Source organism: Neoarius graeffei, chromosome 4 (genome assembly GCF_027579695.1).
Source record: "Neoarius graeffei isolate fNeoGra1 chromosome 4, fNeoGra1.pri, whole genome shotgun sequence".
Lineage (NCBI taxonomy): Eukaryota > Metazoa > Chordata > Actinopteri > Siluriformes > Ariidae > Neoarius > Neoarius graeffei.
Window position 1 is genome coordinate 116492194 of NC_083572.1, and position 27128 is coordinate 116519321.

Genomic DNA, 27128 nt, shown 5'->3' on the forward strand with positions numbered 1-27128 from the left:
AATTTCCCTGATGGAACCCTCCCAAAGGGATCAATAAAGTTCTATCTGATCTGATCTATCTTTTAGTTATGTTGTCATAGTTAGTTTTGCCGGAGTCCCTGCTTGCGCTCAGTGCAAAATGCATACTGTTTCTACTTATTCAGGTGACATTGGGCATACCTAACAACCTGTGTTTTCTCTCTCTTTTTCTCCCCCCAACCCCCCACTCTGTCTGTCCCTCTGAGTTACATGTCAATCCTGAGATCGAGATGCTGAACCTCTTCTGCTCCTCGGACCTGCCTGATCCATCCTGGTGCCCTGTGTCTGGTTGGAGTCTCATCACATCGCTCCTGTGGAGGACGGCCCCATGTAGACAGTTGAAAGTCACACTTGGAAGACGCTCTGGACTCTTACAGTAATGCTTTTATGGCTGAGGACTACAGTTGACTTGCTAACTTTAGGACTGCAGTTGTCCTGAAGTTTTGCACTTAAGTTTCCCTCAGTGAAGAGTTTATAACATCAACGAAACTGACTTCATGTTAAAACTGTTAAAAATGTTATAATCATGCTGTCTGTTGTTGCCCAAATGAGGATGGGTTCCCTTTTGAGTCTGGTTCCTCTCGAGGTTTCTTCCTCGTGTCGTCTGAGGGAGTTTTTCCTTGCCGCCGTCGCCACAGGCTTCATCATTGGGGATAGATTAGGGATAAAATTAGCTCATGTTTAAAGTCATTAAAATTCTGTAAAGCTGCTTTTTGACAATGTTTATTGTTAAAACAAACAAACTTGGCTTGCCTTGACATTAATGAGTACACACAAAAACTCAAGTCAAGTTGATTTTATTTATATAGCTATTTTAATAGTAGACATTGTCATAAAGCAGCTTTACAGGAAAATACAAATTTTAAACATATGAATTTATACATTTATCCCAAAGAGCAAACCTGAGGTGACGGTGGTGAGGAAAAACTCCCTGAGACGACACAAGGAAGAAACTTCAAGAGGAACCAGACTCTAAAGGGAAGCCATCCTCATCTGGGTGATAACAGATGATTATAAATAACTCACTTCTATAACTGTGTCCTATAGAGTCACAAAGTACAACTGTAGAACCAGGAAATTCATTATAGTTTAACAGGAAGTCTCTTTTGTTGAAGTTATCAACTGTTCATTGATGGAGACTTGAGTGTAAAACTGTTCATGACAACTGCAGTCCTAAAGTTATCATGGGGATTGTAGTCTTAAACCATCGTAGCAAAAGTGTCCAGAGCGTCTTCTAAGTGTGACTTTAAACTGTCCATATGGGGCCGTCCTCCACAGGAGCGATGTGATGAGACTCCAGGTAGAAGTAGGGCATCAGGATGGATCAGTCAGGTCTGGAGAGCAGGAGAGGTCAGCATCACTGGTGTCTCAGGATTGATGTGTAACGATCAACCAATGAACCAATACATCATAATTGATGTGTAACAAGAGATATGTTGATCTAGTAACACGAAGAGATTTTCTGTAGTTCAAGAGGCTCTCCTTTGATGACAATTGGAATACTAAAGCTGTTGGTGCCTAGCTACCAGGCCTGGTAGCTAGGCACCTAAAGGCCTAGCTAATTTCATGTGTCGTATGATAGTCTCCTATAACCAGAGCTCTTTCAGGTTTCTCAGCAGGTGCATCACTGAGGAGAGTGAACCTGTTTGACACATGAAGTGGAGAGGAGTGGTGCTCCTGTGGGCGAGCCTCAGTGGTAGCTTTGGTTCTGCGATTATGCCGCCGAGTTGTCACCCATTCGCCCTGCTGTGAGGGCTCTAATGCTGGAGTTGGGGGATTGCTGACTCCACCAAGGGCATCCAGACTTACCCCTGCAGAAACTACACTGCTCTCATTCTCACTAACCCTCTCTAGAGTCTGGATGTGAACCTCTAAAGCTGCAATCTTCTCCGTCAGAGAGCTAACTAATCTGCACTTATCACAAATAAAGCGATCACTAACGACAGAGGAAGAATGACTAAACATCCTGCACTCAGCACACTGAACAAGCTGAAAGTGCGCCATGATGAATGGATTTACATACCTTAGTCAAAGATCTGTTGATGTTCAGGCAGATCTGATATGGATGGCATCCGCTTTCTGTCTTTGGACAGGAAAATAAGGCGTTCTTCTAGAAAATGAAAATGCAGCAGAAGGGAAAGTGAAAAATACAGCAAAAATAAAATGATAGTGGAAAATTATTGATGAAAAACAGGAAAAAGGGTGGAGTTTAAACACTGATACCAATAAGGGAGTTGTGGCAAACAATTTGAAAACAGGAACTACCAAACTTGGATTGTCATGCTATCCTGGTGAAGACCTTCTATTCATATAATTATTAATTTAGATAATTAATTCTATGTGAATTGGTTTCCTATGCTAAATGCTAAATTCTATGCTTCATAATTTAAATGCAGGTGGCACGGTGGTGTAGTGGTTAGCGCTGTCGCCTCACAGCAAGAAGGTCCGGGTTCGAGCCCCGTGGCCGGCGAGGGCCTTTCTGTGTGGAGTTTGCATGTTCTCCCCGTGTCCGCGTGGGTTTCCTCCGGGTGCTCCGGTTTCCCCCACAGTCCAAAGACATGCAGGTTAGGTTAACTGGTGACTCTAAATTGAGCGTAGGTGTGAATGTGAGTGTGAATGGTTGTCTGTGTCTATGTGTCAGCCCTGTGATGACCTGGCGACTTGTCCAGGGTGTACCCCGCCTTTCGCCCGTAGTCAGCTGGGATAGGCTCCAGCTTGCCTGCGACCCTGTAGAACAGGATAAAGCGGCTACAGATAATGAGATGAGATAATTTAAATGCAGGTTTCCATTTTTTTTCTCCAAAATGTTCCACATGGTAAAACCTGTTAGATATTCTGATCTTTGTGTGGACATTTGTTCTCACTGTCTCTCTCGCGGTCTCTCTCTCTCTCACTTTCTCTTACACACACAAAGGCACACACACGCATGATGTTTTTGTGCTCTGGTCTTTCAGCTGTCTCGTCACAATAAGGAGCTACAGGTGCTGCTGAAGCCCACAGGAGAAGATCAGGCTCTGGAATTTTACACTGAACACACTGCGCAGATAGAGGTGACTGAACACACACTGTTCTTATATATAAACACACATTCGGATAAAGTAAAGGTTAAAATATAAAAGCTGAACACAATGATAGAATGTCATTGGAGACATGGTGAGTGTGAAGGTCATAGAGTGTGATGTACATAATCATCATCATTATTATCACACCATTCAGTGAGCTCTTGTAGCTCTTGTACCCTGTGGATGTGGGCGAAGTCGTCTTGGAAGAGACCACTGATAAGTAGAAACAAACCATGGCTGACATGTCTGTGAAGATTCTCAGTCATCCAGGTCATGGTAAACTGTGGGTGGTAAAAGAGAGCAACTGGACTTGCTTGAAGATTCTTGAAGCCTTTCGGATGAGAGGTGAAACGTCTTCAAGAATCTGCAAGCAAGTCCAGTTGCTCTCTTTTACCACCCACAGTAAACCATGGCTGACATAAATAAACACACCCCACACCATATCACACTCGATTTTCCTTTCAACCCAGTACCCTGTGGAGTGAGCATATATAGACTAAACAGATTATTGTATTCTCCACTGTGATCACTTTGTATAATTATAATTGTCTTTGTGTGTGCAGATTGTCCGTCAGGACCGCACGATGGAACAGATTGTGTTTCCCGTCCCTCATATCTGCTCGTTCCTGACAAACGAGTCGAAGCTGCGTGTGTATTACAGCACAGAGAGAGACGAGCAGGGCAGTAAAATCAACGACTTCTTCCTCAGAGCTGATGACCTGTACAGTGAGATGAGGTGGCAGAAAAAACTTAGAGGTATAGGCTGCCTCTGAGTGTGTGTGTGTGTGTGTGTGTGTGTGTGTGTGTGTGTGTGTGTTAGGAACTTACACATGTCTTCATTATACAGTCACAACAATGACAGACTGCCAGGTCTGAAGATCAGTCTTTGACAAAAGAGCAGCCAGTTGACATAGGAATCTGGAATGATTGACAGTTGCATCGATTTTTTTTAACTCTCCGATATTAACTGACCCTCTGGAAGTCCCGCGTTTGTTATCCTTTATTTGTGTGTGTGTCTGTGTTTCAGCCCAGCCAGTACTGTACTGGTGCAGTAGGAACATGTCATTCTGGAGTAATGTGTCATTTAACCTGGCTGTGCTGATTAACGTGCTGGTGGCGTTTTTCTATCCACTGGAGAGTGTGAGTGATAGTGAGTACAGCAGCACACCATCATCATCATCATCATCGTCATCATTTTCCATACTAGCGGAGAAAAGACACAGCCAGACCTGTCTAAAGCACTGCAGCAGGAATTCTTTGTAAATATCTATGTGCGTGTGTGTGTTTGTTCCAGGTCACTTAGAGCCATCAGTGTCTCTGTTGCTGTGGGGGTGTGTGTTGGGCTCGTTGGTGTTTGTGTTACTGTGGCCCAGTCCCCATGCAGTGAGGGTTCTAGTTATCTCCTCCGTCCTGCGCCTCGGGTTCTCATTAGGCCTGCATCACATGCTTTCTCTGCTGGGAACCTTTAATGTATGTGCACACAGAACTCTGACACCACACTGAACATTTCAAACAAGGTCTGGCCCAAACAGGAACCAGCAGAAAGGCTTTTACCAGTCATGACGAAATGGAAAGTCCATGCTGTGAGAAAATTACCCTGATCTTGATGTCAACAACGCTCTGAACACATTATTAATCAAATCTCTGTGGAATTCAAACACATGATCAGTGTTTGCGTTGTTACACATTTTCAGAAATGAAAACTTAAAATTTGTGCAAGTTCATACATAAAACACTAACACATATTACAATATTGTTGAAATCTCAAATTAAGAGGTGTTGATTAATTTTCTATAACAGTAGCTCTGACAGTAGTGTAGCTGCAAATCACGCTGACACGCCGTAACTATGACACGCTGTAACAATCTGATGCTCTGTAACACGCTGAAATGCTGTAGTGCACAGTGACGCGCTGTAACACACTCACACTGGAATACTCTGATGCTTTGTCACACACTCTGATATGCCGTAGCCCACGCTGACACTCTAACACACTGAAACACTGGGGTGCACGCTGATATGCAACACACTGACAGTCTGCAACACACTCTAAAATGCTGTCGTGTACACTGACTCTCTGACACATTCTGAAAACACTTTAGGGCACTCTGAAAGGCCAGAGCACGCACTGACACCCTGTAACACTCTGACACACTGCAATACTCTCTGACACTGTAGCACACTGACACGCTGTAGCACACTGACACACTGTAGCACACTGACACACTGTAGCACACTGACACACTGTAGCACACTGACACACTGCAATACTCTCTGACACTGTAGCACACTGACACGCTGTAACACTCTGACACACTGTAGCACACTGACACACTGTAACACTCTGACACGCTGTAGCACACTGACACACTGTAGCACACTGACACACTGTAACACTCTGACACACTGTAGCACACTGACACACTGTAACACTCTGACACACTGCAATACTCTCTGACACTGTAGCACACTGACACACTGTAGCACACTGACACACTGTAACACTGACACGCTGTAGCACACTGACACACTGTAGCACACTGACACACTGTAGTGCACACAGTCTGTAACACTCTGACACACTGCAATACTCTCTGACACTGTAGCACACTGACACACTGTAGGACACTGACACACTGTAACACACTGACACACTGTAGCACACTGACACGCTGTAGCACACTGACACGCTGTAGCACACTGACACACTGTAACACACTGACACACTGTAACACACTGACACGCTGTAGCACACTGACACACTGTAGCACACTGACACACTGTAGTGCACACAGTCTGTAACACTCTGACACACTGCAATACTCTCTGACACTGTAGCACACTGACACACTGTAGCACACTGACACGCTGTAACACACTGACACACTGTAGCACACTGACACTGTAGTGCACACAGTCTGTAACACTCTGACACACTGCAATACTCTCTGACACTGTAGCACACTGACACACTGTAGCACACTGACACGCTGTAGCACACTGACACACTGTAGCACACTGACACACTGTAGCACACTGACACACTGTAGTGCACACAGTCTGTAACACTCTGACACACTGCAATACTCTCTGACACTGTAGCACACTGACACACTGTAGCACACTGACACACTGTAGCACACTGACACACTGTAGCACACTGACACACTGTAGTGCACACAGTCTGTAACACTCTGACACACTGCAATACTCTCTGACACTGTAACACACTGACACGCTGTAGCACACTGACACACTGTAGCACACTGACACACTGTAGTGCACACAGTCTGTAACACTCTGACACACTGCAATACTCTCTGACACTGTATCACACTGACACACTGTAGCACACTGACACACTGTAACACACTGACACGCTGTAGCACACTGACACACTGTAGCACACTGACACACTGTAACACACTGACACGCTGTAACACTCTGACACGCTGTAACACACTGACACGCTGTAACACTCTGACACGCTGTAGCACTCTGACACGCTGTAGCACTCTGACACGCTGTAGCACACTGACACGCTGTAGCACACTGACACGCTGTAACACACTGACACGCTGTAGCACACTGACACGCTGTAACACACTGACACGCTGTAGCACACTGACACGCTGTAGCACACTGACACGCTGTAACACACTGACACACTGTAGCACACTGACACGCTGTAACACACTGACACGCTGTAGCACACTGACACGCTGTAACACACTGACACACTGTAGCACACTGACACACTGTAACACTCTGACACGCTGTAGCAGACTGACACGCTGTAGCACACTGACACGCTGTAGCACACTGACACACTGTAGCACACTGACACGCTGTAGCACACTGACACACTGTAGTGCACACAGTCTGTAACACTCTGACACACTGCAATACTCTCTGACACTGTAACACACTGACACGCTGTAACACACTGACACGCTGTAGCACACTGACACGCTGTAGCACACTGACACGCTGTAGCACACTGACACACTGTAGCACACTGACACACTGTAACACTCTGACACGCTGTAGCAGACTGACACGCTGTAGCACACTGACACGCTGTAGCACACTGACACGCTGTAACACACTGACACACTGTAGCACACTGACACGCTGTAGCACACTGACACACTGTAGTGCACACAGTCTGTAACACTCTGACACACTGCAATACTCTCTGACACTGTAACACACTGACACGCTGTAGCACACTGACACACTGTAGCACACTGACACGCTGTAACACACTGACACGCTGTAGCACACTGACACGCTGTAGCACACTGACACGCTGTAACACTGACACGCTGTAGCACACTGACACGCTGTAGCACACTGACACGCTGTAACACACTGACACGCTGTAACACACTGACACGCTGTAGCACACTGACACGCTGTAGCACACTGACACGCTGTAACACACTGACACGCTGTAGCACACTGACACACTGTAACACACTGACACGCTGTAGCACACTGACACGCTGTAGCACACTGACACACTGTAGTGCACACAGTCTGTAACACTCTGACACACTGCAATACTCTCTGACACTGTAACACACTGACACGCTGTAGCACACTGACACACTGTAGCACACTGACACACTGTAGTGCACACAGTCTGTAACACTCTGACACACTGCAATACTCTCTGACACTGTATCACACTGACACACTGTAGCACACTGACACACTGTAACACTCTGACACGCTGTAGCACACTGACACGCTGTAGCACACTGACACACTGTAGCACACTGACACGCTGTAGCACACTGACACACTGTAGTGCACACAGTCTGTAACACTCTGACACACTGCAATACTCTCTGACACTGTAACACACTGACACGCTGTAGCACACTGACACACTGTAGCACACTGACACGCTGTAACACACTGACACGCTGTAACACTCTGACACGCTGTAGCACACTGACACGCTGTAGCACACTGACACGCTGTAGCACACTGACACGCTGTAACACACTGACACACTGTAGCACACTGACACGCTGTAACACACTGACACGCTGTAGCACACTGACACGCTGTAACACACTGACACACTGTAGCACACTGACACACTGTAACACTCTGACACGCTGTAGCAGACTGACACGCTGTAGCACACTGACACGCTGTAGCACACTGACACACTGTAGTGCACACAGTCTGTAACACTCTGACACACTGCAATACTCTCTGACGCTGTAGCACACTGACACACTGTAGCACACTGACACACTGTAGCACACTGACACACTGTAGTGCACACAGTCTGTAACACTCTGACACACTGCAATACTCTCTGACACTGTATCACACTGACACACTGTAGCACACTGACACACTGTAGCACACTGACACGCTGTAACACACTGACACGCTGTAGCACACTGACACACTGTAACACTCTGACACGCTGTAGCACACTGACACGCTGTAACACACTGACACGCTGTAGCACACTGACACGCTGTAACACACTGACACGCTGTAACACTGACACGCTGTAGCACACTGACGCTGTAACACACTGACACGCTGTAACACTGACACGCTGTAGCACACTGACGCTGTAACACACTGACACGCTGTAGCACACTGACACGCTGTAGCACACTGACACGCTGTAACACACTGACACGCTGTAGCACACTGACACGCTGTAGTGCACACAGTCTGTAACACTCTGGCATGTTTTAGTGTACTCACAAACACTGTAGTGCACACTGGCACTCTATAACACACTCTGACACTTCTTAGCACACTCTGAAATGCTATAGTGCATTCTGACGCTCTGTAACCAACTCTGATGCTTTGCAACCCACTCTGACGCTTTGTAACCCACTCTGACACTCTGTAACCCACTCTGACACAAAGGTATCACATTCTGGCTCGCTGTAACCCACTCTGACAGTCTCTAACCCACTCTGACGCTCTGTAACCCGCTCTGTAACCCACTCTGATGCCTGTAACCCACTCTGATGCTCTGTAACCCACTCTGACGCTCTGTAACCCGCTCTGATGCCTGTAACCCACTCTGACACACAAAGGTATCACATTCTGGCTCGCTGTAACCCACTCTGACAGTCTCTAACCCACTCTGACGCTCTGTAACCCGCTCTGTAACCCACTCTGATGCCTGTAACCCACTCTGATGCTCTGTAACCCACTCTGACGCTCTGTAACCCACTCTGATGCCTGTAACCCACTCTGATGCTCTGTAACCCACTCTGATGCTCTGTAACCCACTCTGACACAAAGGTATCACATTCTGGCTCGCTGTAACCCACTCTGACAGTCTCTAACCCACTCTGACGCTCTGTAACCCGCTCTGTAACCCACTCTGACGCTCTGTAACCCGCTCTGATGCCTGTAACCCACTCTGACACACAAATATCACATTCTGATTCACTGTAACCCACACTGACGCTCTGTAACCCACTCTGACGCTCTGTAACCCACTCTGTAACCCAGTCTGACGCTCTGTAACCCGCTCTGTAACCCACTCTGATGCCTGTAACCCACTCTGACACAAAAATATCACATTCTGATTCGCTGTAACCCACTCCGATACTCTGTAACCCACTCTGACACAAAAGTATCACATTCTGACTTGCTGTAACCCACTCTGACGCTCCGTAACCCACTCTGATGCTCTATAACCCACTCTGTAACCCACTCTGACGCTCTGTAACTCACTCTGACGCTCTATAACCCGCTCTGTAACCCACTCTGACGCTCTGTAACTCACTATGACGCTCTATAACCCGCTCTGTAACCCACACTGACGCTCTGTGACCCACTCTGACACTCTGTAACCCGCTCTGTAACCCACTCTGATGCCTGTAACCCACTCTGACGCTCTGTAACCCGCTCTGTAACCCACTCTGATGCCTGTAACCCACTCTGACACAAAAGTATCACATTCTGGTTCGCTGTAACCCACTCTGATGCCTCTGTAACCCACTCTGATGCTCTGTAATCCACTCCGATACTCTGTAACCCACTCTGACACAAAAGTATCACATTCTGAATTGCTGTAACCCACTCTGACGCTCTGTAACCCACTCTGTAACCCACTCTGACGCTCTGTAACTCACTCTGACGCTCTATAACCTGCTCTGTAACCCACACTGACGCTCTGTAACCCACTCTGATGCTCTATAACCCACTCTGTAACCCACTCTGACGCTCTGTAACTCACTCTGACGCTCTATAACCCGCTCTGTAACCCACACTGACGCTCTGTAACTCACTCTGACACTCTGTAACCCACTCTGACGCTCTATAACCCGCTCTGTAACCCACTCTGACACAAAAGTATCACATTCTGACTCGCTGTAGTGCACTCTGACTCACTGTAACACACTGACACACTGAAGCACACTGATGCACTGTAGCATACTATGACACACTGTAACACTCTCTGACATGCTGTAACACTCACACACTGTAACACAGTGAGACACTGTAGCACACTGATGCACTGTAACATACTCTGACATGCTGTAACACTGACATGTTGTAACACACTGACATGTTGTAACACTTACACAATGTAATGCACTGTAACCCACTCTGACACACTGTAACACAGTCATGCACAGTGTTTCTGGGTGTCTGCAGTTGTGTATATAACGTGTGTTGTATATTTTCAGGTATGTAATAAGATTGTGTTCCTGCTGAGTTTTGTGGGTAACAGAGGGACGTTTACTCGCGGTTACAGAGCAATGGTGATGGACAGAGAGTTCCTCTTTCATCTGCTTTATCTTCTTATCTGTACACTGGGCCTCTGTGGACACGTCTTCTTCTACAGCTTACTGGTGACCTTTCAGTACTTTACTTTAACCTTTGACCTCACATTATTTCGTAACAAAATCTTTAATCCTCAAATATTAAAATACATAAAACTTGGGCACTGACCTGTGTAATGTGTGTGTGTGTGTGTGTGTGTGTGTGTAGTTGTTTGACCTGGTGAACAGAGAGGAAACTTTGCTGAATGTGATTAAAAGTGTGACGAGGAATGGTCGCTCCATCGTCCTCACTGCTGTACTGGGACTCATCCTGGTTTACCTCTTCTCCATTGTGGGCTACATCTTCTTTAAAGACGATTTTATACTGGAGGTGGATCGTATCACTAACTCCACTCTGGGTACGCTACTCTATACACACACACTAAGGGACAATCCATGTTGAATGCTGAAAACATTATCCTGTGTGTGTGTGTGTGTGTGTGTAGAGGAGGGGGTGAATCAGGCGAGCAGTTTCCTGTCCGAGGGTTCATGTGTGATGGAGAATGGGACGTGTCTCTCTGTGGGGACAGAAGAAGGTAAAAATCATTTCAGTTTGTTTTTCCATTAAAGCTGTACTGTCTTTAAGATTTTTTCAAGTGTAGGTCATAAAAATAATTTTCTCTGACACCCAATTATTTTTGTTTAGTGGACCAAACGCTACTAAATTCAAATCACAGACTTCCAATTTTAGTAGGTTTTTTTTTTTTAAATAGAACAATTAATGAGTTTAGGGCCACATGGCCCTAAATTCTCTGCTATTTTTTCCTGCTTCACCATGACCCAATTCAAGATACTACGTCATGCATCACGTGGTGGGCTTTCCCCGTTCACACAAGGCATTGTGGGATACAAATTTGAAACAGGAGAGAAACATGGAGGATGTGAGTGTGCGAATGAAACATGAAAGACTGACTACAGTAACGACAGACGAGAAGAAAATACGTTAGGTATTGTTAGGGTTTTGCTGGGATTCAAACCTGGTTCGCTGGTGTGGTAATCCAGCAGACCCCCACTAGGCCACCAGGGGGATGACTCAAGTGCAGAGGCGTGAGGCGGAAGTAGAAAAGTATCAAAAATTTTATTTACAATATGTACAATCCAAGGGAAAAAACAAAAAGAATAATCCAAAGCTCAGAAGATAAACAGAAATAAAATATCCCAAGGTTCAAAGTCCAAAATCCAAATGAGAAAAGAAGAGGCAAAAACTCAAACGCACAGAAGATCCAAAGGTCAAAACAAAATCCACAAAGTCCAAAAGAAAGAAGCAAAAACCAAGAATACAAAGACACAGGCAAAGTACATGGGACAGAGGGAAATAGCACTAACAGCATAGCATAGGAAAAAGACTCCGTGACAGGGGAACAAACAGAGGGGTATATATACACACACTAATTAAGGAACAGGGCGGGGCAGGAAACAGGCAAAGAAGACAAACACAAAAACACAGTGGTGGCCTCTAGAGGCCAAAACAAACATGACAAGATGGAAATAACAGCGGCCTCTAGAGGCCAAAACAGTCCCAGTCCTAACAGGACTCCCCCCCAGGAGCGTCTCCTGACGTTCCCAGGGCGATCTGGATGGGCCGAATGGAAGTCCCGGCATAGTCCTTTATCTAGAATGTCCCAGGCGGGGACCCAACAGCGTTCCTCAGGGCCATAGCCCTCCCAATCTACTAGATATTGAAGCCCGCCGCGGACCCGGCGGGAGTCAAGCAGATGATGCACGGTGAACACAGTCTGACCCTGGAAGATGCGGGGGGGTTCCTAGGGGCAGGGGCATACGTGGATGTCAGTACAGGCCGCAACAGGGAAACATGGAATGTGGGGTTGATCCTCAGAGTCCGGGGCAACTGGAGCCGGTAGGCGACAGGGTTCACCCTGCGCACCACCTTAAAGGGGCCAATGTAGCAAGGAGCAAGCTTGTGGTTCTCCACCCACAGCGGAAGGTCCTTAGTGGACAGCCAAACCCGCTGCCCAGGGCGGAAAGTGTGGGCAGGTCTTCTATGGCGGTTGGCCTGAGTCTAGTTGGTTCTGGAGGTCTGGATGAGGGTCTTCCTGACCTTGCTCCAGGTCTTGCGACACTGTCTCACATATTGGTTGACCGAGGGCACCCCCGCGTCCTCCTCCTGGTCCGGGAACAGAGGTGGCTGGAACCCGAATTGGCACTGGAATGGCGACAGCTTGGTGGCCGATGACTGCAGGGTGTTGTGGGTGTACTCTGCCCATGGCAGCCAGGTGCTCCACGATGTCTGGTTATCCATAGCCAGGCCTCGCAGGGTGGTTTCCAGGTCCTGGTTGAGCCTCTCCGTCTGGCCATTGGACTGTGGGTGAAACCCAGAGGAGAGGCTGGCAGTGGCTCCGATGACCTTGCAGAACCCGTGCCACACTCGGGAGGAGAACTGGGGCCCTCAGTCTGAGACGATGTCCTGCGGGAGACCAAAGACTCGGAAGACGTGAGTGAATAATAGCTTAGCAGTTTCAAGGGCAGAAGGGAGCTTGAACAGTGGTAAAAAGTGGCAGGCCTTGGAGAATCTGTCAACTATGACCAATATGACAGTGTTACCTTGTGACTCGGGGAGACCCGTGATGAAGTCGACTGCCACGTGGGACCAGGGATGCCGGGGAATGGTCAGAGGATGCAGGAGACCCTGGGGGTGCTGTCGTGGGTTCTTGCTTCTGGTGCACACTTCGCAGGAAAGGACGAATGACCTCACTTCCTTCTCCATGCTAGGCCACCAGAAGCGCCTTCTCAAAAAGTCCAGGGTCCTTCGAGCTCCCGGGTGGGCGGTGAGAGGGGACGAGTGACCCCACTGGAGAACCTTGGCCCGGGCTTGATGTGGGACTTACAAGAGGCCCGGTGGCCCCGTCCCAGGACTGGGGTCCTGGCGTTAGGCTCGTCGGACGGCCTCCTCAATACCCCAGCGGACAGGGGCCACCATCCGGGACACAGGGATAATAGGCCCGACTTCACTCTCCCTGTTAGTGGCAGAGAACAGCCTGGACAGTGTGTCAGGTTTGGTGTTCTTGGAGCTGGGGCGGTACGATAGGGTGAAGTCAAACTGACTGAAAAACAGGGCCCACCTAGCCTGTCGTGGGTTCAGTCTCTTGGCTTGCTGGAGGTACTCCAGGTTCTTGTGGTCCGTCCAAACCAGAAATGGATGTTGCGCTCCCTCCAGCCAGTGCCTCCACTCCTCAAGGGCCAGTTTGACCGCTAGCAGTTCTCGATCCCCCACATCGTACCGGGACTCCGCAGGAGTCAGGCGGTGGGAGAAATATGCGCAGGGGTGCAGCTTTCCTTCCGAACGTTGAGAGAGCACCGCGCCGACACCACTGTCCGAGGCGTCCACCTCCACGATGAATGGTTGGGAGGTGTCCGGGAGGACCAGAATGGGTGCCGTGCAGAAGCGGTGTTTGAGGTGTTTGAATGCCTTTTCTGCCTGAGGAGACCAGACATAAGATCCACCTGTCCCTTTGGTGAGGTCCGACATGGGTGCTGCTACAGAACTAAAGTTCCTGATAAACTTGCGGTAGAAGTTAGCAAATCCTAAGAATCGCTGAACCTGTTTGACGGACTTGGGAATGGGCCAGTCCCGGACGGCCAGGGTCTTGGCTGGGTCCATTTGGAGTTGGCCTGTCCGTACAATAAAACCCAGAAAGGAGACCTCCGGAACATGAAATTCGCATTTCTGGGCCTTGGCGAACAGATTGTTCTGTAGCAGCCTCTGGAGAACCTGGCGGACATGGTGGCGGTGCTCCTGCACGGTCTTGGAAAAGATAAGGATGTCGTCGAGGTAGACAAAAAAGTACAGGTTAATCATGTCCCTCAAGACGTCGTTGATTAGGGCCTGAAAAACAGCTGGTGCGTTGGTGAGTCCGAAGGGCATCACCTGGTATTCGTAGTGCCCAGACGGGGTGTTAAAGGCAGTCTTCCACTCGTCTCCCTGTCGGATACGGATGAGGTGGTATGCGTTCCGTAGGTCCAACTTGGTGAAGATGGTGGCGCCTTGGAGCAGGTCGAATGCTGTGGACATCAGCAGAAGGGGATATCGGTTGCGCACAGTGATCTTGTTCAGGCCCCTGTAGTCAATACATGGTCGGAGCCCCCCATCCTTCTTGCCGACAAAGAAGAAGCCGGCACCAGCAGGTGAGGTGGAGGGTCGAATGAACCCAGAGACCAGGGCGTCTTTGAGGTATTCCTCCATGGCCTTGCGTTCTGGCTGAGAGAGGGAAAACAGTCTGCCACGAGGAGGGGTAGTCCCAGGGAGCAAGTCGATGGCACAGTCGTAGGCCCGGTGCGGAGGAAGAACGGCGGCCCTGCTTTTGCTGAATACCTCCTTCAAATCCCAGTACTCTGTGGGAACTTGAGATAGCTCGGTGAGATCAGGGGGCTCGGCAGGAGACACAGGAACGCTAGAGAGCAGACAAGAGGCATGGCACGCAGGGCCCCATTCCACAACCTGGCTAGTTACCCAGTCTATGCGAGGGTTGTGGCGGGTAAGCCAAGGAAGGCCTAGAATCACTGGGAACTCTGGTGAAGGAATCAGGTGCAGGGATATCTCTTCCTTGTGACCTTGAGACTGGAGAAAGACTGGAGAAGTTACTTGGGTGACTCTTCCGTCACCTAAGGCTTGGCCATCCAGGGCAGACACAGACAGTGGGACTTCAAGAGGCGCAGTCGGGACATTGATACTTTGGGTGAAGTGGATATCCATAAAGTTTCCAGCCGCCCCTGAGTCTAACAAAGCCTGGCAAGAGTGGACGGACTCACCCCAGGAGATGGAAACCGGGATGTAGATTCCTTGGCCAAGAAGTCCAGGAGAGAGGGTAGGCCCCGTCACAACCCTCCCTCGGCTGGACGGGGCGGTCCTTTTCCCGAGAGCTCGGGACATGATGCTCGGAAGTGAACAGGCTTGCCACAGTAGATGCAGCACTTGTCCCTCCTTCTGCGCTCCCTCTCAGATGCGGAGAGGCGAGTACGACCCACTTGCATGGGTTCTGGACAGTCACTGGAGGAGGTAGACGGGCTCCAGGTAGAGGCGGGGAGGCCGGGGAGGCTCAGGACTTGGCGGCGTTCTCTCATCCTGTTGTCCAGACGAGTAGAATGTGAGATCAGTGTTTCGAGGTCACTAGGGCATCTGATAGAAGCCAGACCGTCTTTGATGGGGTCAGACAGACCATGGTGGAAGGCTGACACCAGGGCAGTCTCGTTCCATCCACTTACTGCTGCGAGCGTCTGGAACGAGATGGCATAGTCTGCGACGCTTCCCCCTTGCCGGATGGACATGAGCTTTCTGGCTGCGTCTTTACTGATGTCTGCTTGATCGAAGACACGAAACATCTCCTCAGTAAACAGCTGGAAATCAGAGCACTCGGGTCCCTGTCTCTGCCAGATAGCAGTGGCCCAGGCCCGCGCCTTACCAGCTAACAAGGTTATCACAAAGGCAATCTTGCGGCAATCCGTAGTGTAGGTGGTAGGCTGAAGCTCAAAGGTGAGTTGGCACTGGGTAAGGAACTCTCGACACTCACTGTGCTTGCCGTCATACCTCTGTGGTGCAGGAAGGCTGGGTTCGCGAGGTGAAGAAGGCAGCATGGCAGGAGGCACTGGAGCAGGAGCAGAATCAGGCGGAGGAGATGGGGGCAGAGAAGTCAGCTGTGCCAGGGTTTTTCCAATCTGCTGAAGCAGTACCTCGTGGCGAGCAAGGGTCTCACGTTGGCTTGCGAGAGTCCGTCCATAAGTGTCCATGGTGGATCCGAGGCGTGTTAACGCAGCCATCATTCCCTGAAGGTTGGCCGGGTAGACAGATGAAGAAGCCTCTGCTGAGTCGGTCATGACGGAGTCTTTCTGTTAGGGTTTTGCTGGGATTCGAACCTGGTTCGCTGGTGTGGTAATCCAGCAAACCCCCACTAGGCCACCAGGGGGATGACTCAAGTGCAGAGGCGTGAGGCGGAAGTAGAAAAGTATCAAAAAGTTTATTTACAATATGTACAATCCAAGGGAAAAAAACAAAAAGAATAATCCAAAGCTCAGAAGATAAACAGAAATAAAATATCCCAAGGTTCAAAGTCCAAAATCCAAATGAGAAAAGAAGAGGCAAAAACACACAGAAGATCCAAAGGTCAAAACAAAATCCACAAAGTCCAAAAGAAAGAAGCAAAAACCAAGAATACGAAGACACAGGCAAGGTACATGGGACAGAGGGAAATAGCACTAACAGCATAGCATAGGAAAAAGACTCCGTGACAAGGGAACAAACAGAGGGGTATATATACACACACTAATTAAGGAACAGGGCGGGGCAGGAAACAGGCAAAGAAGACAAACACAAAAACACAGTGGCGGCCTCTAGAGGCCAAAACAAACATGACAAGGTGGAAATAACAGCGGCCTCTAGAGGCCAAAACAGTCCCAGTCCTAACAGGTATGTTGCGAAGGAAAGGAAACGCAGGGCCAAACTAATAAATATGGGCGCTCAGCGAGCACCTCGGTGTGATCAGCTGTTCGTTTAGCAACAGAATGATGGAACTGTCAGTGCACGCTCAAAGGGAAACCTGTAGATGGCAGTAATGCAACACTGTGGATGCCAGCTGCCATAAAACCCAAAAGAAGAAGGTAAACCTGCGCATGCGCACACGGACTTCCTCTGTCTGCTTGACTGCGCGAAGCGAGTGATTTCATGCACATTGTTTGCTTTAATCCCCTCAAATTAAATAACTTCTCAAACACAGAATGGCCTGATATTTTGTGAGATATTACAGAAATAAACAGATATCACAATGAGGAAACTAAATTTCACTGATTTTATACAGTCTTACTTTAAATAGCTATTACATTAGTAATCTCATCTCATCTCATTATCTGTAGCCGCTTTATCCTGTTCTACAGGGTCGCAGGCAAGCTGGAGCCTATCCCAGCTGACTACGGGTGAAAGGCGGGGTTCACCCTGGACAAGTCACCAGGTCATCACAGGGCTGACACATAGACACAGACACCCATTCACACTCACATTCACACCTACGCTCAATTTAGAGTCACCAGTTAACCTAACCTGCATGTCTTTGGACTGTGGGGGAAACCGGAGCACCCGGAGGAAACCCACGCGGACACGGGGAGAACATGCAAACTCCGCACAGAAAGGCCCTCGCCGGCCACGGGGCTCGAACCCGGACCTTCTTGCTGTGAGGCGACAGCGCTAACCACTACACCACCGTGCCGCCTACATTAGTAATAATTAACTTAATAAAGTTGCTGTAGGGCGGCACGGTGGTGTAGTGGTTAGCGCTGTCGCCTCACAGCAAGAAGGTCCTGGGTTCGAGCCCCGGGGCCGGCGAGGGCCTTTCTGTGTGGAGTTTGCATGTTCTCCCCGTGTCCGCGTGGGTTTCCTCCGGGTACTCCGGTTTCCCCCACAGTCCAAAGACATGCAGGTTAGGTTAACTGGTGACTCTAAATTGACCGTAGGTGTGAATGTGAGTGTGAATGGTTGTCTGTGTCTATGTGTCAGCCCTGTGATGACCTGGCGACTTGTCCAGGGTGTGCCCCGCCTTTCGCCCATGGTCAGCTGGGATGGGCTCCAGCTTGCCTGCGACCCTGTAGAAGGATAAAGCGGCTAGAGATAATGAGATGAGATGAGAAGTTGCTGTAAACTGTACACAGAGCTATCAGTTTTGCTTTAAATATATTCCTCATCCAGACATTCACCCTCACTCCAGTGTGTGTTCTTAAAGTTACGGAATGGTTTCAGTAAACGTACGTTAGGGCTGAACGATTTTAAGAAAAAACTGAATTGCGATTTTTCTGGCAGATATTGCGATTTCAATTTCAACCACGATTTTTTTTCTTTAAATCAAGTTTCAGTGCAAATTAATTAATACAATGAATTCCATAAAGCTAATGCAAGAATGAAAACTGAGGTCAACAGATTTCAAATGTAGGCCTGTTTATTAACATTGAGTGCCTGAGGAACAAGTTATAATAACTTAATAAAAAGAGAGCCATTTTTCTTAAGTAAACTTTTGCTTCTTTTACTTTTCCCATCTACAACATATCAGACATAAAAAAAGGTTGATCAATGGCTCAGCAGCATCAAAATATTGCACTTTTGTAAAAGAATGTACATAAGCATTATAAATTATAACTAGAGCCAACAATTCCCCTGTGGGAAATAAGAGTGATGCAGTGGCTGTAGCAGTCGCTATTGCAGGGCCCCTCCCTCCTGTGTGTGTGAGAGAGAGCGCGAGTGAGCCACCCCTCCCCCACCCGCGCGCTCAGACACAGACAGAGAAAGCGCAGTTTTTCCTCACAGCGCTCCCTCCAAACAACGGGGATTTACACGAAAACGGAAGGAGATATTCACAAAATTCTTTCACACTGAGTGCCACAAGGCTTTCCTGAACGTAATTTTTTTTGTCTGTAGTGTAAAAAATGAGGACAATTTATTGACGAAACAAAACATGGGTCAGTTTAGGAGCACTGAGAAAAACCGCGGCTTTGACGATCCCAAAATCGTGTTGTCTGAGATCGCGATTTTTGGTCGAAAACGATAGATCGTTCAGCCCTAACGTACGTTAGACAGCTGAAAGTAGATTTTTATATTTACATATTTTGAACATTATTGCAGCGACGAGTGTGTGTGTGTGTGTGTGTGTGTGTGTGTGTGTGTGTAGATGATGTTGAGAGAGCATGTGATTCTCTGTGGATGTGTATGATCACTGTTCTGAGTCATGGTCTGAGGAGTGGAGGAGGAGTTGGAGACGTTCTACGCAAACCTTCTAAAGAGGTATTTTACACGCAAACACACACACGGAGTGTAGTAAAGTAAGCTATTTGCATAGTTAGTAATGCTCAGTTATACTGAGTAACACTAATGTGAGTTGATATGCACTGATCTTCCCTGTCACTATCTGAACTATAATTATTTAACTAATTGAGTAAAAACCATGTAGTGTATCTCTGGTACAGGTAGTGCATTATAATTATGCATGTGTGTGTAATTGCAGCGACACTGTTTTCCCTGCTAGCTTGCTCCCTAACAGACAAGATGTCACACTAGACCCAACACAGTACACCTGTAATACCTGTTATTGTTAATGAATGAATGAATGCCTTTATTGTCATTGCATAGCTGTACAATGAAATTTTAGTGCAACTCCTCATCCAATATAAAAATAAAAGTCTAATATTAAATAAGTGTAATATGAAATATTAAAAATATATTTTAAAAATATGCTGTTCCACCAACAGTGGAAGGAATACTTTGAGGATCTCCTCAATCCCACATTCATGTTGTCCGAGGAGGACGCAGAGTCTGAGGGTGCTTGAGAGGACTCGCCCATCACAGGGGCTGAGGTTGCCGAGGTGGTTAAAAAGCTCCTCGGTGTCCGGGCTCCGGGGGTGGATGAAATTCGTCCTGAGTTCCTGAAGGCACTGGATGTTGTTGGGCTGTCTTGGCTGACACGCCTCTTCAACATTGCGTGGAGGTCGGGGACAGTGCCTCTGGATTGGCAGACTGGGGTAGTGGTTGGGGACTGGAGAGTGTGTTCCAACTATAGGGGGATCACACTTCTCAGCATCCCTGGGAAAGCCTATGCTGGAGTGCTGGAGAGGAGAGTCCGGTCGATAGTCAAACCTCGGATTCAGGAGGAACAATGCGGTTTTCGTCCTGGTCGTGGAACACTAGACCAGCTCTTTATCCTTGCAAGGGTACTGGAGGGTGCATGGGAGTTTGCCCAATCAGTCTACATGTGTTTTGTGGACCTGGAGAAGGCTTATGACAGTGTCCCTCATGGTGCCCTGTGATGGGTGCTTTGGGAGTATGGGGTTCAGGGCCCACCACTGCAGGCCATTCGGTCCCTGTATGACCGGAGCAGGAGTTTGGTTCGCATTGCCGGCAGTAAGTCGGACTCGTTACAGTCTCTCCATGTTTTAAATTTTACTTAACTTTATTCTATTTTATTCTGCTGTTTTTTTTTAAATTGAATTTTTTTCTCATTTTATTATTTTATTTCTACTATTGTTTAATTCTTATTAATTTTCTTCCCCATTTATTTTATGTAATTTTATTTTCTATTGTTTACTGTTTTGCTATTACTTCTGTAAAGCACATTGAACTGCCACTGTGTATGAAATGTGCTATATAAATAAACTTGCCTTGCCTTGCCCGGTGCATGTTGGACTCCGCCAAGGCTGCCCTTTGTCACTGGTTCTGTTCATAACTTTTATGGACAGAATTTCTAGGCACAGCCAAGGGGCGGAGGGTGTCTGGTTTGGTGGCATCAGTATCACATCTCTGCTTTTTGCGGATGATGTGGTCCTGTTTGCTTCATCAATCTGTGACTTACAGTATGTGCTGGGACGATTTGCAGCCGAGTGCGAAGCGGCTGGGATGAGGATCAGCACCTCCGAGTCCGTGGCCATGGTGCTCAGCCGGAAACAGGTGGAGTGCCTACTCCGGGTCAGGGGGAGTTGCTACCTAAAGTGGAGGAGTTTAAGTATCTCGGGGTTTTGTTCATGAGTGAGGGTAAGGGGGAGCGGGAGTTGGACAGAAGGATCGGGGCAGCATCAGCAGTGATGCGGACGCTAAACCGGTCTGTTATGGTAAAGAAAGAGCTGAGCCAAAAGGCATAGCTGTCAATTTACTGGTCCATCTACATTCCCATTCTCACCTATGGTCACAAGCTATGGGTAGTGACCGAAAGAATGAGATCGCGGATACAAGCGGTAGAAATGCGTTTTCTCCGCAGGGTGGCTGGGCTCCCTTAGAGACGGTGTGAGAAGCTTGGTCATTCGGGAGAGACTCGGAGTAGAACCACTGCTCCTCCACATCGAAAGGAGTCAGTTGAGGTGGTTCGGGCACCTTGTTAGGATGCCCCCTGGACGCCTCCCAAGGGAGGTTTTCTGGGCATGTCCCACTGGGAGAAGACCCTGGGGCAGACCCAGGACACACTGGAGAGATTACATCTCTCGGCTGGCCTGGGAATGCCTTGGTATTCCCCCGGAAGAGCTGGTGGAAGTGGCCGGGGAGAGGGAAGTCTGGGCTGCTCTGCTTAGGCTGCTACCCCCGCGACCAGGATCTGGAGAAGCGGTAGAAGATGGATGGATGGATATTTAAAAAATTATATTTAAAAATATAAAAACAGCACACGTTTTAAATTTTAAAAAGGCTAATATAAAATAAGTGTAATATACTGTAAATATAAAGCAGCACACATCACATGCAGCAGATATTGGCATAAAACAACAAGTTAATAAATAGATGGACAAGTGTATTGCACAGTCCAGAAAATATTGCACAGAATATTGCAAATAATTCAACTAGGAGTTGTGTTGTTTTATGGCACTTGGATAAAAATTGTTCATGAGTCTGGAGGTGCGGTCCTGTATGGACCTATAGCACCTTCCAGAAGGCAGCAGCATAAACAGGCTGTTTCCTGAGTGAGAACTGTCCTTGATGACGTTTTCTGCATGGCGCAAACATCTGGTGTTATATATGTCCGTCAGTGAGGGCAGCTGTGTCCGTATAATGTTCTGTGCCGACTTCCTGACTCTCTCCAGAGCCTTTTTGTCAGCCATGGTGTCATGGGTGATGATGCTTTCCACACAACATTTTTAAAAGGACAACAGTAGTTTCTGGGACAGGTTGACTTTCCTCAGTGACCTCAGAAAGTACAGTCTCTGCTGTGCTTTTTTCACAAGAGCAGTGGTGTTAATAGTCCATGTGAGGTCCTGAGAGATATGTGTTCCCAACAATCTGAAGTTGCTGACCCTCTCCACAATGTGCCCTTCGATGAAGAGAGGGGCAGGTTCCTCCCTCTTCCTCCAGAAATCTATCACCAACTCCTTTGTTTTAGAGGAGTTGAGTACTAGGTTGTTGTCAGAACACCAAGCAGTGAGTTTCTGGACTTCATCCCTGTAGGCAGTCTCGTCGTTATTATGCATCAGTCCTACCACAGTAGTGTCATCCGCGAACTTAATAATGATGTTGCTGTCATGGGTGTATAGGGTGTATAGCATAAGACTCAGTACACAGCCCTGGGGGGCACCAGTGCTGAGAGCCAGGACTGAGGAGTGGTAGAACCCCAGGCTAACTGACTGTGGACGGTCAGTTAGAAAGTCCTTAATCCATCTGCAGATGTGATGGCTGACACCCAGACTGTAAAGTTTGGACATCATTCTGCAGGACATGATAGTATTAAAAGCAGAACTAAAGTCCATGAACAACATTCTTGCATATGAGCCGGGTCGTTCCACACACGTCAACACGCTGTGGAGGGCTGTGTTGATGGCATCTCCTGTCAATCTGTTGGCTCTGTATGCAAATTGATGCTGATCCAAGCTTGGAGGGAGAGAGGCTTTGATGTATTTTAGCACCAGCCTTTCAAAGCACTTCATAACTGTCGAGGTAAGAGCCACAGGTCTGTAGTCAGAGAGGCTGTTGACAGATGGTTTCTTAGGGATGGGGACAATGATGGCAGATTTGAAGCATTTGGGGACAGTACAGGAGGACAGAGAGAGGTTGAAGATAGAAGTTAAAACCTCAGTCAGCTGATCCACGCAGCCCTTCAGTACTCTTCCTGGGATACCGTCGGGACCGGCAGCCTTCCTGGGGTTCACACCATGGAGCACTCTCCTGACTTCCTCCATACTCACTGTGAGTGCTAGGTCGCTCATGGGTGAGAACAATGTGGACCCAGTCTCTGCCTCAGTCACCTCAAAATGTGCGAAGAAATGGTTGAGCTCCTCAGTGAGGTTCCTGCTGGTACTGGTGTTTGTATCTGTGGAGCCCTTAAAGTTTGTGAGGTGCTGGATTCCCTGTCAGACGCGTCAGGGGTCCCCTTCGCTGAAGTGTCCCTCGATTTTCCTCCTGTAGGCTGCTTTTGCCTCTTTGATGCCTCTTTTTGGGTTGGATCTGGCAATGCTGTACACTTCCATGTTGCCAGACCTAAAGGCTGTGTGATGGTCCCTCAGCAGCTGCTTGACATCTCTGGTCATCCATGGTTTGTTGTTTTGATAACATTGTATTTGTTTCTTAACAGTGACATTTTCAATACAAGTATGAATATAAAACAAAACCGTGGATGTATAGTCCTCTAAATCCTGTTGTGCAAATAGGTCCCAATTGATGCACTGAAAGCAGTCCTGCAGTTGTGGAATTGCGTTCTCAGGCCAAATCCTGAGAATCGTGTGTCTCACTCTAGGCATAGTTTTCTTAATGAGAGGTTTATAGGCTGGGGTGAGAAAGAGGGATAAATGATCAGACTGGCCTAAGTGAGGATGGGCAGAGACTTTATATCCTTCCCTAATGTTACTGTGTACATGGTCCAGTGTGTTTGGACATATAACATGCTGGTAGAATTTAGGGAGGACAGTCCGTAGGTTTACATGATTAAAGTCCCCAGCCACAATAAAAATCCCATCGGGATGCACAGACTGTAGTATACTAATGGCTGTTAGCAAGATGTTTAATGCTACATTAGTGTTAGCGCTGGGTGGTATGTAAACAGCCATGACAATAACAACAGTAAACTCACGTGGCAGATAGAAAGGCCGGAATCTCAGTGTGACAAACTCCAGATCAGGTGAGCAGCGTCTCTCAATCACCATAGCATTTGTACACCACCTGTTGTTAGAGTAGATGCCCAGCCCTCCACCTCTGCTTTTACTGGACTCGCCGTTTCTATCAGCCCGGTGTGCTGTGCATCCTGTTAGCATGATAGCCCCATCCGGGATTCCCGAGTGCAGCCGTGTCTCCATTATCACCATCAGCGAGCAGTTCTGCACTGATTTTTGTGCATCGATAATCAACATCAGCTCATCCATCTTGTTACTATGGATGAGGAAGGAGCAGTAGCCTAGCCTAACAATAAGCAATACTGGACAATGTGCAATATAATGTGCAATATCTTTCTTCCCCCCCCCCCCCCCCCCCCCATACACACACACACTTACCCTAACCTCACTTTTCCCCCTCCCCCCTCCCTCTCTTCCCCATATCTTATTCTTTTATATTTGTATATGTAAATACTTAATTTATTTTAATTTATCTAGAAGTTTTCTCTATTTCTTTTCTCTGTTTATCTGTAATGATGCTGCTGGAATCTTAATTTCCCTGAGGGAACCCTCCCAAAGGGATCAATAAAGTTTTATCTAATCTAATCTAAATCTACTAAGTGATCTGCCGTTGGTCACGAAGATGCTGGGTAGTGCTGGCCTGTGAGGGGCTTTCCTCAGTCAGGCCTGAATGCCGGCTCTGCAGCCGCGCTTCTGGCGTCGTTCCCTGCGCCGCCTCTTGCGTCTTCCGCCTGGTATGATGATCCACGGACACCCCGCTGGTTATGTGATCTCCGGCGGCAGTCGATGTAAAAACTTTTGGTGAAATCCGAGTCACCACACAATGTCCCAATCCTTAACAAGTCTTGCGGTTTGTATGTCAAGCTTCTCACCAATGAAAAAACAAACAAGACACACAAAAGGAACAACCACATCAAGGAGAGCAAAGCCACTGCTTCTTACGCACCGCCATAAATTAGAGAATTGTCTGGCATGATTTTGTGCAGATCACTGTTTATTATGTGTTTAGTAGCAATCATAAATATAGCCTTTAAACAGGCCATACAAAGCGGTAACATTTACAAAAACACAGTAAAATGTCTCTGAATGCATCCACTGAGGACTGAGGATACACGTCAGCTGATTGTCTTAGTTTTTGGCCTTGTAGATCGTGTCCTGTAGCTGATGGTACATGGATTTGTATTGGGCAGTTTCATAAAACAAGGGTCAGGCAGTTCTCAAAGTACTGTTCATCTCATTATCTCTAGCCGCTTTATCCTGTTCTACAGGGTCGCAGGCGAGCTGGATCCTATCCCAGCTGACTACAGGCGAAAGGCGGGGTTCACCCTGGACAAGTCGCCAGGTCATCACAGGGCTGACACATAGACACAGACAACCATTCACACTCACATTCACACCTACGCTCAATTTAGAGTCACCAGTTAACCTTTGGACTGTGGGGGAAACCGGAGCACCCGGAGGAAACCCACGCGGACACGGGGAGAACATGCAAACTCCGCACAGAAAGGCCCTCGCCGGCCACGGGGCTCGAACCCGGACCTTCTTGCTGTGAGGCGACAGCGCTAACCACTACACCACCGTGCCGCCTTAAAGTACTGTTCAATATCAGCAATTATAAGAAGTAAGTTATTTGGGAGAGACAATGTTTGCTTTACCCCTGAACTGTGAAACCCATAATGGATTGTTGAACTGCTTAAGTCTGTCGGACTATTCAGAAAATTTGATTCCTGATGAAACTTGACTTGTAATGTGGAATCAAATCAAGTATATAACCTGTGTGTGTGTGTTTCAGGAGCCTCTGTTTGCTGCGAGAGTGATTTACGACCTGTTGTTCTTCTTCCTGGTCATCATCATTGTGCTGAATCTGATCTTTGGTGTCATCATCGACACATTTGCTGACCTCAGGAGTGAAAAACAGAGAAAAGAAGAAGTGCTGAAGACCACCTGCTTTATATGTGGTGAGACACCCCCCTTACAAACACACACACACACAAACACACACACACACACACACACACATACAGACAAATTATTTTGGTATAAATTAGACATGAGTAGAGATTTCTACATTCTGTATCAATCATCAATCTCATTTCAGAAATTTTTTCTGGAAATGTTTTTTATTGCAGTTTGCATGACTTTAAATAATAAAAATAAAAAATTCTAGTTTATATGTGGTGTCTTAAAGTGCCATTCCACCATTGGATGTATTTTTTTGGCATAAAATACAATATATTTTATGACAACATGACTAGACAGAGAAATCTTTTAGCTTCAAAATGATATATCAAACATAATTTTTTGACAACGACAAGTATATTAATTTTGCGACCAAAGTCACCTACCCTTTTAATTTCTGCGCGGTAGTGAAATGTGATGTCATCGGCAGGTTCCCCTTCTTGTGTACCACGTCACGTGTGACGTGGCACAGATTATCAGCAATGGCGGATAGAACGCGATAAAAATAATACCAATAAATCTAGCTAACTGAAAGATTAACTCAAAATTTTTCACAATTTTTTTGGCCCCCATATACAAGGAGAAATGACTCTCACTTTGGGGGTTTCCTGGTCTAAAAATAGACCGACACGTGGTACACAAGAAGGGGAACCTGCCGATGACATCACGTTTCACTACCGCACGGAAATTTAAAGGG

The 27128-nt window shown here is 47.5% G+C and overlaps 1 protein-coding gene across 13 annotated transcripts in view; it reads left to right on the forward strand.

Moving 5' to 3' along the window:
- itpr1a (inositol 1,4,5-trisphosphate receptor, type 1a) overlaps nucleotides 1–27128 on the forward strand; it is a 209600-nt gene that overhangs the window by 177462 nt on the left and 5010 nt on the right. For 12 of the 13 annotated variants that reach the window (XM_060920238.1, XM_060920239.1, XM_060920241.1 and 9 more), the window contains 9 exons: nucleotides 2973–3068; nucleotides 3644–3836; nucleotides 4108–4230; nucleotides 4375–4550; nucleotides 10775–10939; nucleotides 11079–11268; nucleotides 11356–11445; nucleotides 19570–19682; nucleotides 26265–26430. In XM_060920238.1, the coding sequence (XP_060776221.1) occupies nucleotides 2973–3068; nucleotides 3644–3836; nucleotides 4108–4230; nucleotides 4375–4550; nucleotides 10775–10939; nucleotides 11079–11268; nucleotides 11356–11445; nucleotides 19570–19682; nucleotides 26265–26430 (1312 nt within the window). Of the gene's footprint in view, nucleotides 1–2972; nucleotides 3069–3643; nucleotides 3837–4107; nucleotides 4231–4374; nucleotides 4551–10774; nucleotides 10940–11078; nucleotides 11269–11355; nucleotides 11446–19569; nucleotides 19683–26264; nucleotides 26431–27128 lie in introns of those variants that run through there. The other variant, XM_060920249.1, reaches the window with a different exon arrangement.